Source organism: Trachypithecus francoisi, unplaced genomic scaffold (assembly GCF_009764315.1).
Source record: "Trachypithecus francoisi isolate TF-2019V2 unplaced genomic scaffold, Tfra_2.0 Lachesis_group12, whole genome shotgun sequence".
In the NCBI taxonomy this organism is placed as follows: domain Eukaryota; kingdom Metazoa; phylum Chordata; class Mammalia; order Primates; family Cercopithecidae; genus Trachypithecus; species Trachypithecus francoisi.
Window position 1 is genome coordinate 68,857,993 of NW_022681457.1, and position 16,694 is coordinate 68,874,686.

The window sequence follows — 16,694 nt, forward strand, 5'->3', positions numbered from 1 at the left end:
TGCTCCAGGTGAGGATCGAACTCACAACCTCGGCATTGCTCCGCTCGCACTGTCATATAAGTACCGCGCGCTAACCGATTGCGCCACTGGAGCTTCGGCCGCACCCCTCCGCCGGGGACTTCTTCAGTGGTTCATAGCCACGTGACCTCACCGGAGGGCCCCGCCCTGTATTACACATGCAAATTAAAAACTTTGGATTGACCAATAGGAGACAGTGCATCGCCAGTTCCTGATTCTCACGCCTCGCGGCCCTTGCTGTAAAAGGGAAAAGTCAGCGAGGCGTTTGGAATGTAGGGGTGTCGCCTACCAGAAGGACGCGCCTCCTCATGAATATTCCAAATCAGGGGCGGGGTCTTAACCCTTTGCTGCCGGGCCGGCCGGAAGGCAGCCCCTCCCCCCTGCAGGCGGGAACAGGATGTAAGCCCCGGCGACAGCGGGGGAGGGGAAACCCCGGGCGACCGCCCCCCGCCTCACAGCTGGGACCGGACTCTCCCGCCCCAGATGTGGCGTCGCCGCCGTCACAGGAGCCCCGTGTCACCCAGCCGGGAGCCCGAGGGGTCCAGAGGCTCGGACCCGGGCGTCCGGAATTTCTGCACCGCATCCAGAGAGACCCCGAGGTCCAGGCCCCGGCGCCCGGGCTGGAGGACTTGAGCCATCCAGGTGCGCAGCGCCCCCTCCTGGAGCAGCCGGGAGCCCGGACGTCACCCCGGGGGACCCTGGAGGCCGAGCGCCCCGTATTCCCGGTTTCAAGAACTCAGGATCCAGGACCGCAGACGCCCTCCAGGGCTCCGATCCCAAGACCCCGCGTTGGAGGAACTTGAGATCCGGACTTCTAAGCGCCCAACCAGTTTTGGGCTGCAGCGTCCATCACTTCAAGGGGACCCAGGACTTTGGGACCCCCTGTGCCCCAATCTGGAGGGAGTTTCATTCCTGCCCCTGGAATTAGGGGAACTCAGAAGTCCACCCCCCACCCCACGGCCCTACCTAGAAGACTCAGGAATGTGGGTCCCCAGCGCCCCCATCTGAGGCTCCAGAGTCGAGGCTCCCAGCATCCCCTACTTACAACACCGATAAATTCTGACTGCGGGACCCCAGTCTCCGAGAGACCCCAGATTCTATTCCTGGAGCCTGAGAGCCCGAAGTTTACGCCCCTGAGTCTGGGCTCCGCACCTCCCCGGGGACCGCGTCGGGGTCGCGCAGGAGCCGGGCTGCCTCGGGCCGGGGCTTGAGGCTCCCCGGGAGGTGAGGGGGGAGGTGAGGGGCCCAGGCAGACTGGGAGAGGGGGCGGCGCCACTGCTGAACAATGAGGGGGCGTGCCGGCGGGGGGCTAGCCGAGGCGCCGGCGGGAGTTGGGGGCTGGAGGGGTGTGGGAAGGCGCTGGGGAGGCTGCGGCTGTGGGGACCGCGATCAGGGTTCGGAGAGACCGGCCGGAGGGGGTGCGAGGGCTCGGGGCCAGCGCCCCAGCGCGCAGCTCTCGGCGGGGGAGGGAGCCGTCTGCAGGACCCTGGCATCCGGTCCCCCAGCCTCCGCCCTCCCCTGGGACCTCGCGGCCTCCCGCCCACGGCTTTTCCCAGCCCTGCCCCTCGCCCTCCGCTCCAGCCGGAGCCCAAACGTTCCCAGGATCCCTAAGCCTCCGGCCCCAGACAAACGGGACTCCCTAGACAAACGGGACTCGCAGCTTCTGCGCCTCCTGCTCCGCTCACTCTTCTTTGTCTCAGCCTTTCCATCTTTTTCCGCAGGTTCTCTCTCCTTGTCTCCTTCTTTCTGTCACTTTGTGCCTCCCCCATTAGTTACTCCCAGGGGCCCCTCCCTGGATGTACACCACGCTGCTAATTCTCAGCCCCCATCTGTGAGTTTGGGCGGCGGAGAGGCCCATGGGGTCCTGATATCCAAAAAGGGACTCTTTCTGCAGGACTGCTGGGCCGCTCAGCCATGCCAGAGGGAGCCCAAGGACTGAGCCTCTCCAAACCCAGCCCAAGCCTCGGGTGTGGCCGAAGAGGTGAAGTGTGTGACTGTGGCACCGCTTGTGAGACTCGGACAGGTGAGCCCAGAGGCAGGGGTGGAGCCTGTGGGGCATTTATTCCTGGGCAATGCTGGCAAAGCAGGGTGATGGAGACAGCCCAAGGCCAACTCGCACAAAGCTCCGAGTCTGGTGGGGGAGGCGGGCCCATCCCCAGGCAATGACAGGCCAGAGGGGGCAGCGCTGGGCAGAGTGGTCAGGACTGTGATCAGGCTGTGATCGTGGATCCTCCGAGCTCGGAAGGTCAGGGGAAGGTTCCTGGAAGTGGGAACATCTCAACTGAGAAGTGGAAGATTAGGGGGAAGGAGTTGGGCAAAGACAAGGAAGAGTATTCTACATTCAAGGAACAGCATGTGCAAAGGCCCAGAGGTGAGAAAAGCCTGCATGTAAGTGACCGAAAGAAGCTGAGTGTTGGCCGGGCGCGGTGGCTCAAGCCTGTAATCCCAGCACTTTGGGAGGCCTAGACGGGCGGATCACGAGGTCAGGAGATCGAGACCATCCTGGCTAACATGGTGAAACCCCGTCTCTACTAAAAAATACAAAAAACTAGCCGGGCGAGGTGGCGGGCGCCTGTAGTCCCAGCTACTCGGGAGGCTGAGGCAGGAGAATGGCGTGAACCTGGGAGGCGGAGCTTGCAGTGAGCTGAGATCCGGCCACTGCACTCCAGCCTGGGCGACAGAGCGAGACTCCGTCTCAAAAAAAAAAAAAAAAAAAAAGCTGAGTGTCACTGGAATGCAGAGTGTAAGAAGGGGGTGGCCGTGGGAAGAGAACTGGCTGGAGGGATCTGTGTCGGCCACATTGCCCAGTGCCCTGTGGATCTGAGGATTTTGGACTTTATCCCCAGGGGCAGGAAGGGGTTATATTCACGGGAGTGACACAGTCAGATGGGCAAATTAATAAAGGTCTACCTAGCTGATTCATGAAGGTGGATTAGAGAAATGGAAGCCAGAAGTCCAGAGAGGACCGTGATGGGAGAGGATGGGACTGGACCAAGGCAGGGCAGTGGGGAGAGAAGGAAAGAACTTGTGGGAAAGCTGTTGGACAGGAGTGGGTGAGGGTGTGGGGTGAATGCATGAAAGACTGTGGAAGTCCGGTGCATGGGGAGATTTCTCTGACCTCCTGTTCCACACCCCAGCAGCTCCTGCAGCCCCCACTATGACCTCCCCCCGAGGTTCTGGGAGCTCCACATCCCTGAGCACAGTGGGCTCTGAGGGGGATCCAGCCCCAGGACCCACTCCAGCCTGCTCAGCCTCCAGGCCAGAGCCCCTTCCAGGGCCCCCCATCCGCCTACATCTCTCTCCGGTGGAGATCCCAGGTTCAGCCAAACCCTCAAGGCTGGAGCGTGTGGCCCGGGAGATCGTGGAGACAGAGCGGGCCTATGTCAGAGACCTCCGCAGCATCGTGGAAGTAAGCCAGGCAGACACGCTAGGGCAGTGGGTACCCAGGCCAGCCCCTTGGCTCCCGTAACCCCAGTCATCCCCACAGGACTACCTGGGCCCTCTGCTGGACGGCGGGGTCCTAGGGCTGAGCATGGAGCAGGTGGGCACGCTGTTTGCCAACATTGAGGACATCTACGAGTTCAGCAGGTCAGGGGCAGGGGGGACAGGCAGAGGGCATTGATTGGTTGGAGGGTCTATTTTCTAACCCAAACTTCGGAGCTTCATAGTGTCCTGTCCAGGCTGGTATGTGGGGTTGTGACATTGGGCAAGGATCAGGGATCATGACTGGGAGTGAGGACCCAGAGTAAGGGAGGGGCATAGGGGATGGGAGTCAGAGGACCTGGATGAAGCCCAAACACTGGGACAGGGTCCCGGCATCAGGACGAGGCCTCAGGCTGTGTCAGCTCTGGGCTCACGATGAATCCAAGAATCACGTGCGGCCTGAAGGCCGGGACAGCTTGAGCATGCGTGTGACCCCCTAAGCCTGATTTGCCTGGGACTTTTCCAGTTTTAGCACTGAAAGCCCTCGTCCTAGGAAACTGCTGAGTCCCGGACAAACCAGGATGGTTGGTCGTTGTAGTAAGGAGGACGCTGGGGTCCAAGGATCGTGACACGGAAAAGTGCCTTGGCGAGGTCTCCAGATTACAGCAGGATCTTAAGATCATCCTAGCTCTTTAGGTCATGACATGACGCCCCTAGGCTCATGCCAGCAGCGACACAAGTTCAAGCTGAGGAATGAGAAGCTGTCCAGGGACAAAGTCTAAGCAGGTTACCGTGTTCCGTGTAGCCCTCAGAGGACCCTTCTTCCGGACGTGACATCCCCTTAGGAGATGCTGGCAGTCAGCAAGCCCCGAGCCCCAGCAGACCACTGGGGCCTCAGCCTCCTGGAGGCCTCCCATGGAGGGGTTCGTGGAGGCAGGCGGTTCCTCACCCTCCCCTCTTCCCCGTAGCGAGCTCCTGGAGGACTTGGAGAACAGCAGCAGCGCTGGGGGCATTGCCGAGTGCTTCGTGCAGAGGGTGAGTGGAGGGTTGGGGGGCTCTCGGTCCTAGATGGGGCCTTTGTAGAGGGGGGAGAGCAGGCTTGGGCTAGGATGGAAGGGGGGTCGTGGGAAGCCAGGACCTGGGGTCTCCCTGACTCCCATGTCACCCGCAGAGCGAGGATTTTGACATCTACACATTGTACTGCATGAACTACCCGAGGTGAGGGGCAGGAGCCCCTGCCGGGCCTCAGGCCGTGCCCACAAGCTGATGTGCCAGTCACCCTCCCTCTACCCCCGACCCATCCAGCACCGACCCCTGCCAGGCTGTGACAGTAACTGACCTCTCCCTTACTGCCCCACCCCCTGTCAGACCCTGACCCTTCCCAAACCTTGGCCCCTCCCCAACCCCTCTTGTCCCCACCCACTGGAACTGACGATCCCCCACTGACCTGTGCTGTGCCCCCAGCTCCCTGGCCCTGCTCCGGGAGCTGTCATTGTCTCCGCCAGCAGCGCTGTGGCTGCAGGAGCGCCAGACCCAGCTTCGCCACTCACTGCCCCTGCAGAGCTTCCTGCTGAAACCTGTCCAGCGCATCCTCAAGTACCATCTGCTGCTGCAGGTCAGCTAGGGCCCCTGGAGCCAGGCTGGGGAGGGCGAGGTCCTGTCCCTTGACCACTGTTGATGCATCTGGAGGGTGGACCCCCTCACCAGTTGGACGAGGCCTGAAGAGGCATCCTCTGACTTTTCTGTACCAGGCTGTGCACCTGGGAAGGGATCCAGTCCCTAGAAACTGGGCCAGTGGACCGGGTGCAGTGGCTCACACCTGTAATCCCAGCATTTTGGGAGGCCGAGGTGAGAAGATCATTTGAGCCCAGAATTTCAAGACCAGGCTGGGCAACATAGCAAAACCTCACCTCTATAAAAATTTTTTTTAATTAGCCGGGCAGGCCGGGCGTGGTGGCTCAAGCCTGTAATCCCAGCACTTTGGGAGGCCGAGACTGGCGGATCACAAGGTCAGGAGATCGAGACCATCCTGGCTAACATGGTGAAACTCCATCTCTACTAAAAAATACAAAAAAAAAAAACTAGCCGGGCGAGGTGGCGGGCGCCTGTAGTCCCAGCTACTTGGGAGGCTGAGGCGAGAGAATGGCGTGAATCCGGGAGGCAGCGGAGCTTGCAATGAGCTGAGATCCGGCCACTGCACTCCAGCCCAGGCAACACAGCGAGACTCCGTCTCAAAAAAATAAAATAAAATAAATTAGCCGGGCACAGTGGTTTACAACTGCAGTCCCAGATACTTGGAGGCTGAGGTGGGAGGATTGTTTGAGCCTGGGAGTTCGAGGCTGTGGTGAGATGTGACTGTGCCACTGCACTCCAGCCTGAGTGATGGAGCAAGACCCTGTCTCAAAAAAGAAAAGAAAGAAAGAAACTGGGCCAGCATTTGGTGTAGGGTCTTGCTGGCAGTGGCGCCTGGCACCAGCTCATTCCACTTCCTGTCTCTGCCTGTTTGTCTTCCTCCATCTCTGCCCCTACCTTTTTTTTTTTTTGAGATGGAGTTTCGCTCTTGTTGTCCAGGCTGGAGTGCAATGGCGCGACTGCAACCTCCGCCTCCTGGGTTCAAGAGATTCTCCTGTCTCAGCCTCCTGAGTAACTGGGATTGCAGGCATGTGCCACCATGCCTGACTAATTTTGTTTTCTTTTTTTTTTGTATTTTTAGTAGAGACAGGGTTTCACTACGTTGGCCAGGCTGGTCCCGAACTCCTAACCTCAGATGATCCACCTGCCTCGGCCTCCCAAAGTGCTGGGATTACAGGCATGAGCCACAGCGCCCAGTCCTACCTTTTTTTTTCCCTTTGAGATGGAGTTTTGCTCTTGTGGACCAGGCTGGAGTGCAGTGGTGTGATCTTGGCTCACTGCAACCTCCATCTCCTGTGTTCAAGTGATTCTCCTGAATCAGCCTCCTGAGTAGCTAGGATTGCAGGCGCACACCACCATGCTCGGCTAATTTTTGTATTTTTTTTTTTTTTTTTTTTTTTTTTTTTTTTTTGAGACGGAGTCTCGCTCTGTCACCCAAGCTGGAGTGCACTGGCCAGATCTCAGCTCACTGCAAGCTCCGCCTCCCGGGTTCACGCCATTCTCCTGCCTCAGCCTCCGAGTAGCTGGGACTATAGGCGCCCGCCACCTCGCCCGGCTAGTTTTTTTTTTTTTTTTTGTATTTTTTAGTAGAGACGGGGTTTCACTGTGTTAGCCAGGATGGTCTCGATCTCCTGACCTTGTGATCCGCCCGCCTCGGCCTCCCAAAGTGCTGGAATTACAGGCTTGAGCCACCGCGCCCGGCCTAATTTTTGTATTTTTAATAGGGACGGGGTTTCACTATGTTGGCCAGGTTAGTCTTGAACTCCTGGCTTCAGGTGATTTGCCCACCTCAGCCTCCCAAAATGCTGGGATTACAGATGTGAGCCACTGCGCCTGGCCTCTGCCTCTGTCTTTGTATTTCTCCATCTCCTGTTGCTCTCATTCTCTTTTGCCTTCTCTGTTTTTCTCCCCTTCCCTGTGTGCCTGGTGGCTGCCTGACAGGAACTAGGGAAGCACTGGGCGGAGGGCTCAGGCGCTGGGGGCCGCGAGATGGTGGAGGAAGCTATTGTGTCCATGACAGCGGTGGCCTGGTACATCAACGACATGAAGCGCAAGCAGGAGCATGCGGCGCGCCTCCAGGTGGCCCCAGGGTGGGGCTGGGGCTTGCTGGATGAGGGAGTGAGCGAGGGGGCCTTGGGGGCAGGTGGGGGGATATCAGTGCCTCAGAGGTTGCCTTGGAGGATTGGCTGGGGACAGCACGGCCCTGTTGCTAACCCCCCTGTTTTGGTGTGTATGTGTGTGCTACCTACCTATGCTTGTCTCTGTGCCCGGCGCACCTGGCGGTGTCCTGGCAGGAAGTGCAGCGGCGGCTGGGTGGCTGGACCGGCCCGGAGCTCAGTGCTTTTGGGGAGCTGGTGCTGGAGGGCGCGTTCCGAGGAGGTGGAGGGGGCGGCCCCCGGTTACGAGGGGGTGAGCGGCTGCTCTTCCTGTTCTCTCGGATGCTGCTGGTGGCCAAGCGCAGGGGGCTGGAGTACACCTACAAAGGCCACATCTTCGTGAGTTTGGGGATGGGGTGCGGCTAGAATACTACCTAAAAAGTATACCCCAAATACTTGTATCTGTGTGCCCAACGGTGTGGGCCAGGGGACCCTGCCACATTTTCTTGAGTTAGAGAATGGAGATCAAGGGAAGGTTTCTTTCTAGTACATAGAATAAGAGCTGCCCCAATTAAGAGAAAAAGGAAGAAGGCTGGGCGTGGTGGCTCATTCCTGTAATCCCAGCACTTTGGGAGGTCGAGACCAGCAGATCACTTGAAGTCAGGAGTTCGAGGCCAGCCTAGCTAACAGGGTGAAACCCCGTCTCTACTAAAAATACAAAAATTAGCTGGGTGTGGTGGCAAGTGCCTGTAATCCCAGCTACTGGGGAGGCTGAGGCAGGAGAATTACTTGAACCCAGGAGGCAGAGGTTGCAATGAACCAGGATTGCGCCACTGCACTCCAGCCTGGGTGACAGAGCGAGACTCCGTCTCAAAAAAAAAAGGGATAGGAAACCCACCATACAGCCTTATGGGGTACATCTTCCTAGGGAGTAGGACCCGGATACATCTCCAAGGGTGTCTCCGTATAAGGGGCATCACTGAGCCCAAGGACTCTGAGCTTGCTGCCCCTCTCTTTCCTTCCAGTGCTGCAACCTGAGCGTGAGTGAGAGTCCCCGAGACCCTCTAGGGTTCAAGGTGTCTGATCTGACCATTCCCAAGCACAGACACCTGCTCCAGGTGAGCATGTAGTGGGGTCAGACTGGCAGGGATCCCCCAACCTCGAGACCTCACACCTGGCCCCCTGACTCTACTGCAACCCACTCCCAGGCCAAGAACCAAGAAGAGAAGAGGCTGTGGATTCACTGTCTCCAGCGCCTCTTCTTTGAGAACCACCCCGCCTCCATCCCTGCCAAGGTACAGCTCCCGCCACAGCCAGGGGCCCTCTGAGTGCTGGAGACACCATCCCCCAATAGTACCAGGAGACGCCCCTGCCCAATGCCAGAGCAGTCTCTTATAATGTGATTGCTAAAAGTGCAGAATTCCGCTACTGGGGTTTGAATCTTAGCTCTACCATGTCCCTGCTTTGTGACCCTGGGCAAGTAACTTAACCTCTCTGAGCCTTAACTTCCTCACCTAGAGGAATGATAGCACCTTCATCCTAGGGTTGTGGTGATGTTTAATAGTCGCCAGCCCCGTCGTCGTGGGCTTGACCAATAGAAGCTCCCATCAGCTGGCTGTGGCGGCTCATGTCTTATAATCCCAGCACTTCAAGGGGGTGATGTGGGAGGATGACCCGAGCCCAGGAGCTCGATACCAGCTTGGGCAACGTAGTGAGACCCTGTCTCTAAAAAACATTTTTTAATTAGCTGAGGCTGGCCAGGCACGGTGGCTCACGCCTGTAATCCCAGCATTTTGGGAGGCCAAGGCAGGCGGATCACCTGAGGTCGGGAGTTCGAGACCAGCCTTACCAACATGGAGAAACCCCGTCTCTACTAAAAAAATACAAAATTGGGCTGGGCACGGTGGCTCATGCCTGTAATCCCAGCACTTTGGGAGGCCGAGGCGGGTGTATCATGAGGTCAGGAGATCGAGACCATCTTGCCTAACACGGTAAAACCCCGTCTCTACCAAAAATACAAAAAATTAGCCAGGCGTGGTGGTGGGCGCCTGTAGTCCCAGCTACTTGGGAGGCAGGAGAATGGTGTGAACCCAGGAGGCGGAGGTTGCAATGAGCCGAGATCACGCCACTGCACTCCAGACTGGGCGACAGAGTGAGACTCCGTCTCAAAAGAAAAAATTACAAAATCAGCCAGGCATGGTGGCGCATGCCTGTAATCCCAGCTACTTGGGAGGCTAAGGCAGGAGAATTGCTTGAACCCGGGAGGTGGAGGTTGCGGTGAGCCGAGATCACGCCATTGCACTCCAGCCTGGGCAATAAGAGCAAAACTCCGTCTCAAAAAAATAATTAAATTAAATTAAATTAAAGTAAATTAAAATAAATTAAAATAAAATAGCTGGGCTGGGCGTGGTGGCTCACGCCTGTAATCCTAGCACTTCGGGAAGCCAAGGCAGGTGGATCACCTGAGATTAGGAGTTTGAAACCAACTTGGCCAACATGTTGAAACCCCATCTCTACTAAAAACACAAAAATTACTGGGCGTGGTAGCGGGCACCTGTACTCCCAGCAACTCAAGAGGCTGAGGCAGGAGAATCGCTCAAACCAGGAGGCAGAGGTTGCAGTGAGCCGAGATCGCACCTTTGCACTCCAACCTTAGCTGGCTGTGGTGGTGCACATCTGAAATCCCAGCTACTCAGGAGGGTGAGGTGGGAGGATCACTTGATCCCAGGAAGTAGAGGCTGGAGTGAGCTATGATTGCACCACTCTACTCCAACCTGGTGGATAGAGCAAGATCATTAAAAAAAAAAAAAAAAAAAGAACAGCACCCATTAATGGGCATGACTACGGTGCTTAAAGCATCCTCCCTGTGGTACTCCAAAATCGACCCACCTCAGCCCTCATCCTCCTATCTTTCAGGCAAAGCAAGTTCTCCTTGAAAACAGCCTGCATTGTGAGTTGGGGCCTTGGGCTGGGAAGGTGTGGAAGTAGAGGAATTACTTCCAAGAAAAGTTGGCTCTTAGCCCCAAAACTCTCCCCACAGGTGCCCCCAAAAGTAAGCCTGTCCCAGAGCCCCTGACACCCCCACTTGGGTCTCCTCGACCTCGAGATGCTAGAAGTTTTACCCCTGGGCGAAGGAACACAGGTAAAGGCGGTGGATCCCTGAGTCCCGGCCCTCAGCCCTCACTTCCCTAGGACCCGGGAGCTGGGCTTACGCAGGGCTCTGGCCCTCCCTCCCACAGCTCCATCTCCTGGGCCTTCTGTGATCCGCCGAGGCCGCAGGCAGTCTGGTGAGCGCTCACCCCTAAGGGTGATCCAGGCATCGGGGTGGGAGCTGGGCTCCTGACATCACTGTGTCCTCCCCGCAGAGCCGGTGAAGGACCCTTATGTCATGTTCCCACAGAACGGTCAGTGACTGCCCTGGCTTAGCCTGGTCCATCCCTGTCTGTCTCCTGGCGGGATGTCTGTGGTGGGTTGGGGAGGGGTGGTCGCTTCAGCTCATCAGTTAAGGGGGATCACCCTCTTTCCCTTACATCTCACTAATGTTTTTCTCTCTATCTCTCCATCCTCAGCTAAGCATGGATTCAAGGTAAGAGATATCTCGAGATAGGGTCTGGGCACCTTGACTTCTGGGTCTGATAGAGAAGGGAGCCTGAGTTCCAAAATCCTGGGTCTGAATGAGAAGGGGATTGGGGCCAGACAGAATAGCTCATGCCTGTAATCTCAGTACTTTGGGAGGTCAAGGCAGGAGGATTGCTTGAGCCCAGGAGTTTGAAACCAGCCTGGGCAACATGGCAAAACCCCATCCCTACAAAAAGTACAAAAAAATTAGTCGGGCACACCAGTGCATACCCATAGTCCCAGCTACTAGGGAGGCTGAGGTAGGAGGATTGCTTGAGCCTGAGAGGCAGAGGTTGCAATGAGCTGAGGTCGAGCCACTGCACTCCAGCCTGGGTGACAATGAGACTCTATCTCAAATAAAGAAATAAAAATTTTAAAAGAAAAATTTAAAAAAATTTTTTTTGATTGAGCCAGCCATGGTGGCTCACACCTGTAATCCCAGCACTTTGGGAGGCCGAGGCGGGTGGATCACCTGAGGTCAGGAGTTCGAGACCATCCCGGCCAACAAGGAGAAACCCCGTCTCTACTAAAAATACAAAAATTAGCTGGGCATGGTGGCAGCCACCTGTAATCCCAGCTACTCAGGAGGCTGAGGCAGGAGAATTGCTTGAAGCTGGGAGGTAGAGGTTGCAGTGAGCCAACATCGAGCCACTGCACTCCAGCCTGGGTGACAGAGTGAGACTCCGTCTCAAAAAAATAAATAGGCCGGGCGCGGTGGCTCAAGCCTGTAATCCCAGCACTTTGGGAGGCCGAGACGGGCGGATCACAAGGTCAGGAGATCGAGACCATCCTGGCGAACACAGTGAAACCCCGTCTCTACTAAAAATACAAAAAACTAGCCGGGCGAGGTGGCGGGCGCCTGTAGTCCCAGCTACTCGGGAGGCTGAGGCAGGAGAATGGCGGGAACCCGGGAGGCGGAGCTTGCCGTGAGCTGAGATCTGGCCACTGCACTCCAGCCTGGGCGACAGAGCAAGACTCAGCCTCAAAAATAAATAAATAAATAAATAAATAAATAAATAAATAAATAAATAAAAAATAAATTAGCTGGGCATGGTGGCAGGCACCTGTAATCCCAGCTACTTGGAGGCTGAGGCAGGAGAATGGCGTGAACCTGGGAGGCAGAGCTTGCAGTGAGCCAAGTTCGCGCCACTGCACTCCAGCCTGGGTGACAGAGCGAGACTCTGTCTCAAAAAGAAAAAAAAATTTTAAAAATTGGCCAGCCTGGGTGACAGAGCAAGACCCTGTCTCAAATAAATAAATAAATAAATAAACAAAATTTAAAAGAAAAAAAAATTGGCCAGGCATGATGGCACACACCTGTAGTCCCAGCTACTCAGGAGGCTGAGGTGGGAGGATTGCTTGGACCCAGGAGGTCGAAGCTGCAGTGAGCTATGATCGCACCATTGCACTTCAGCCTGGGCAACAGAGTAAGACCCTGTCTAAAAAAAAAAAAAAAATCCAGGCACAGTGGCTCACGCCTGTAATCCTAGCACTTTGGGAGGCTGAGGCAGACGGATCACTTGAGGTCAAGAGTTTGCAACCAGCCTGGCCAACATGGTGAAACCCCATCCCTACTAAAAATACAAATACTAGCCAGACATTGTGGCAGGTGCCTGTAATCCCAGCTACTCAGGAGGCTGAGGCGGGAGAATCGCTTGAACCGGGGAGGCGGAGGTTGCAGTGAGCAGAGATGGCGCCATTGCGCTCCAGGCTGGGCAACAGAGCGAGACTCCATCTCAAAACAAACAAACACAAATGAAGGGGATTGGGGCTTGGGGTCCTCTATGTGAGGGAGGAGTCTCGGCTTTTGCCTTCCATTGCTTTCCCTCCTTCACAGCATGCTGGCAGCGAAGGTGAACTCTACCCCTCAGAATCTCAGCCACCAGTTTCAGGCTCTGGACCGCCTGAGGACCTAGAGGATGCTGGACCTCCAACACTGGACCCCTCTGGGACCTCAATCACTGAAGAAATCCTGGAACTGCTGAATCAGCGAGGCCTTCGAGATCCAGGGGTGAGCTGGCTGTCCCATCATGGTGTCCTTGGGCCTCTGGGTGTGGGCACACAGACCAGGGACCAGGTAGGCCAGCCCATGCTCATACTTTTTTTTTTTTTTGAGATGGAGTCTTGCTCTGTTGCCCAGGCTGGAGTGCAGTGGTGCGATCTTGGCTCACTGCAAGCTCTGCCTCCCAGGTTCAAATGATTCTCCTGCCTCAACCTCCTGAGTAGCTGGGACTACAGGTGCCTGCCACCACGCCCGGCTAATTTTTTTTTTTTTTCTTTCTGTATTTTCAGTAGAGACAGGGTTTCACTGTGTTGGCCAGGCTGGTCTTGAACTCCTGACCTCAAGTGACCCGCCAGCCTCGGCCTCCAAAAATGCTGAGATTACAGGCATGAGCCACCGTGCCCGGCCACCATGCTGATATCTTTGGCTTCTTCTCCTGTGCCCACTATAGCCATCCACACATGACGTTCCCAAGTTTTCCAGAGACTCCCAGGTGCCTGGCGACAGCGAAACTCTCACATTCCAAGCCCTGCCCAGCCGGGACTCTTCTGAAGAGGAGGAAGAGGAGGAGGAAGGACTGGAGATGGATGAACGGGGGCCTTCCCCACTCCATGTCCTGGAGGGGCTCGAAAGTTCCAGTGCAGCTGAAATGCCCAACATTCCCTGCCTTACCAAAATTCCTGACGTGCCCAACCTTCCTGAAATTCCCAGCCGCTGTGAAATTCCCGAAGGTCCCCGCCTTCCTAGTCTCTCCGACATTTCCGGTGTTTTTGAGATGCCCTGCCTTCCAGCCATGCCTAGTGTCCCCGACACCCCCAGTCTTTCTAGCACTCCCACCCTCCCCTGTGACTCCTGGCTCCAGGCGCCTCTGCAGGAACCAGTTGAGGCTCCAGTCACCAGGAGAGAACTGTTCTCTGGAAGCAATCCTGGGAAACTGGGAGAGTCGCCCTCAGGAGGCAAGGCAGGGCCAGAGGAGGGTGAAGAAGGGGTATCTTACCCAGACCTCCAGCCCCAGGATGTCACCCAACCTCAGGGATTCCCAGATGAGCTGGCATTCCGCTCTTGCTCAGAAATCCGGAGCGCCTGGCAGGCATTGGAGCAGGGGCAGCTGGCCCGGCCAGGCTTCCCAGAGCCACTGCTGATCCTGGAGGATTCGGATCTGGGTGGAGACAGCGGGAGTGGGAAGGCCGGAGCCCCGAGTTCGGAAAGGACAGCATCCCGAGTGCGAGAGCTGGCCCGGCTTTACAGTGAGCGGATCCAGCAGATGCAGCGGGCGGAGACTCGGGCATCAGCCAACGCCCCCCGCCGCCGGCCTCGGGTTCTGGCCCAACCCCAGCCGTCCCCCTGTCTGCCCCAGGAGCAGGCGGAGCCAGGTGAAGTCCGGGTACGTGGTTGGCAGAGGTGGTCCCCGCTGGGGTAGTGGTCCTGACTTGATCCTCTTTTTGCATTCAGGGCTCCTGCCTGCCTTTGGACACGTGCTGGTGTGTGAGTTGGCCTTCCCGCTGACATGTGCCCAGGAGTCTGTCCCCCTGGGTCCTGCTGCCTGGGTTCAAGCTGCCATACCTTTGTCGAAGCAGGGAGGCAGCCCGGAGAGCCAGGGTCTACATGTTTCAAATTTGCCTAAGCAAGACCATCCGGGCATCCATGTTTCAGCTGCTACCCTTCTGCCTGAACAAGGAGGTTCCCAGCATGTCCAGGCTCCAGCCGCTACACCTTTGCCGAAGCAGGAATGCCCCCTACACCTCCAGGTGCCGGCTCTTACAAGTTTCCCTGATCCAGGCCACCCAGAAACCCAAGTTCCAGCTACTACTCCTTTGCCTGAGCATAGAAGTCACGTGGCTATACCAGCTCCATCCACTGCCTTTTGTCCTGAGCAGGGACGCTGTGTGGACATCCACGTTCCCACCACTCCAGCTTTGCCCAAGGAGATTTGTTCTGATTTCACAGTTTCAGCCACCACTCCTGTGCCCAAGCAAGAAGGTCACCTAGACAGCGAGAGCTCAACCAATATCCCACTAACAAAGCAAGGAGGTTCCAGGGATGTTCCGGGCCCAGACCCTGTCTGCAGTCAACCCATCCAGCCTTTGTCTTTGCATGGAAGCAGCCTGGACCCCCAGGGCCCAGGCAACACCCCACCGCCCTTGCCACGTCATCTCCCAGATCTTCAGATTCCAGGTACCTCACCTTTGCCTGCACATGAAAGCCACCTGGACCATGGGATCCCAGCCAACGCCCCACTGTCTCTGTCCCAGGACCTTCCAGACACTCGGGTTCCAGCTACCACACCTTTGCCCCTGCCACAAGGCCTCACAGACATCTGGGTCCAAGCCCTCCCAACTTCACCCAAGCAGGGAAGCCTCCCAGACATCCAGGGTCCAGCGGCTACACCTCCACTTCAGGAGCCAAGCCTTACAGATACACAGGTCCAAAAACTCACACCTTTGTTGGAGCAGAAGAGCCTCACAGATGCCCATGATCCAGTTGCCACACCTTTACCTGAGAGAGGAGGCTCTCTAGACATTCAGGGCCTCTTACCCACCCCATTTCAGACCACCATGGTTTTGTCCAAACCAGGAGGCTCCTTAGCCTCTCATGTTGCCAGGTTGGAGTCTTCAGACTTGACCCCACCTCATAGTCCCCCACCTTCCAGCCGTCAGCTCCTGGGTCCCAATGCAGCTGCCCTCTCCAGATACCTGGCAGCCTCATATATTAGCCAGAGCCTGGCTCGGCGGCAGGGGCCTGGGGGAGGGGTCCCCGCAGCCTCCCGGGGCTCCTGGTCCTCCTCTGCTCCCACGTCACGGGCATCTTCGCCGCCCCCCCAGCCCCAGCCACCACCTCCCCCAGCCAGGCGGCTCAGCTATGCCACGACGGTTAATATCCACGTGGGTGGGGGTGGGCGGCTGCGGCCAGCCAAGGCCCAGGTCCGGTTGAACCACCCTGCTCTCTTGGCCTCCACACAGGAATCTATGGGCCTTCGCAGGGCCCAGGGGTCTCCTGATGCCCGCTTCCATATGTGAGCCAGGACATGAGACTTCCCCAAAGCAAAGACTTCAGCCAGATGCCATAGACCCTCAGAACTTGGCCCAGAAGTCCAGACACTGAACGCAGGCCTCAAAACTGCTGCGGCTTTCCAGCTCCTGGTTTCTGCGAATGGCCCTTCTTGCCTTGATCCACAGGGATGGGGAAGGGAATGTCATCAATGTTTTGTTAATACTGATTGTTTCATGCGATGATGTGTATTTTCCCATTCTGGAGGCTGTGGGGGATGACAAGACAATGAATGGGAAAGTCTAACACAGAACAAATCAGTGATTCTGAACACTTGGAGAATCTCAGACTCCTTTGAGAATTATTGGAAAATGGATCCACTATAATTTGGAGTGTGATTTCAGCAGGTGTGTGAACTGCTTGACGCCCATTCAGGAAAGCCAAGTTAAGAAGCTCTGCTTCAAGTAGACCCTAGAAATCCATTCCCTTGGCAATTTATACAGTTAACATCTCCCACCATCCGTTCATCTCACCCACTCTGCCATCTCCACCTGTCCATCCAGCTGTTGCTCCATCTAACTTTCCCTTTCCATCTACCCATCTTCCAGTCCCTCATCTCACCTATCTACCTTGCTTATCCAACTGTCTGCCCTCTTCACCCACCCATCCCTTTATCATTCTACCCCCATCTGGCATTCCATCCCTCCCTCCATTTATCCATCATCCCACTTACCCATCTTCTCCATCCAGCACTCCATCCATCCATCTCTCCCTACATATTTCCATCTGTGTCCATTCATCCACTCATTTTGCCATCCATACATATTCACCCAGCCATCTCCCAATCCATCGACATACCCATCCCTCCCTCACTAGACTCTTCTGGGTCTTAGTACTGTGACACTTCAGAGACAATT

General features: G+C 56.5%; 1 protein-coding gene and 1 non-coding gene across 8 annotated transcripts; one reads left to right on the plus strand and one right to left on the minus strand.

Moving 5' to 3' along the window:
- TRNAI-UAU lies at positions 1-93 on the minus strand. The gene is given in 2 exon segments: positions 1-36; positions 56-93. It is a non-coding gene; the product is annotated as a tRNA-Ile (tRNA).
- Positions 94-262: 169 nt separating this feature from the next.
- On the plus strand, positions 263-16,169 carry PLEKHG2 (pleckstrin homology and RhoGEF domain containing G2). 7 transcript variants are annotated; one of them, XM_033226186.1, is made up of 20 exons: positions 1,380-1,739; positions 1,913-2,041; positions 3,156-3,427; positions 3,506-3,606; positions 4,410-4,476; positions 4,613-4,659; positions 4,906-5,056; positions 7,015-7,152; positions 7,368-7,568; positions 8,195-8,287; positions 8,378-8,464; positions 10,086-10,119; positions 10,210-10,311; positions 10,409-10,456; positions 10,535-10,573; positions 10,739-10,755; positions 12,625-12,798; positions 13,241-14,162; positions 14,242-15,391; positions 15,750-16,169. In XM_033226186.1, exons 2-20 carry the CDS (start codon positions 1,933-1,935, stop codon positions 15,889-15,891), a joined length of 3,894 nt encoding a protein of 1,297 aa, XP_033082077.1. In that variant the 5' UTR covers positions 1,380-1,739; positions 1,913-1,932; the 3' UTR covers positions 15,892-16,169. The 7 variants fall into 7 exon arrangements, with proteins under 7 accessions (XP_033082074.1, XP_033082076.1, XP_033082077.1 ...); XM_033226183.1 differs by lacking the exon at positions 1,380-1,739 and adding an exon at positions 263-1,242 and having other exon boundaries at positions 14,242-15,806; XM_033226185.1 differs by lacking the exon at positions 1,380-1,739 and adding an exon at positions 264-1,242 and having other exon boundaries at positions 3,159-3,427; positions 14,242-16,017.
- Positions 16,170-16,694: the final 525 nt, after the last annotated feature.

Coding starts and splice junctions, on each gene's coding strand:
- PLEKHG2 (XM_033226183.1), top strand. CDS start 1,933: ATGCCAGAGGGAGCCCAAGGACTGAGCCTCTCCAAACCCAGCCCAAGC. Junction 8,465..10,085: donor CCGCCTCCATCCCTGCCAAG/GTACAGCTCCCG, acceptor CCTATCTTTCAG/GCAAAGCAAGTTCTCCTTGA. Junction 14,163..14,241: donor CCAGGAGCAGGCGGAGCCAG/GTGAAGTCCGGG, acceptor TTTTGCATTCAG/GGCTCCTGCCTGCCTTTGGA.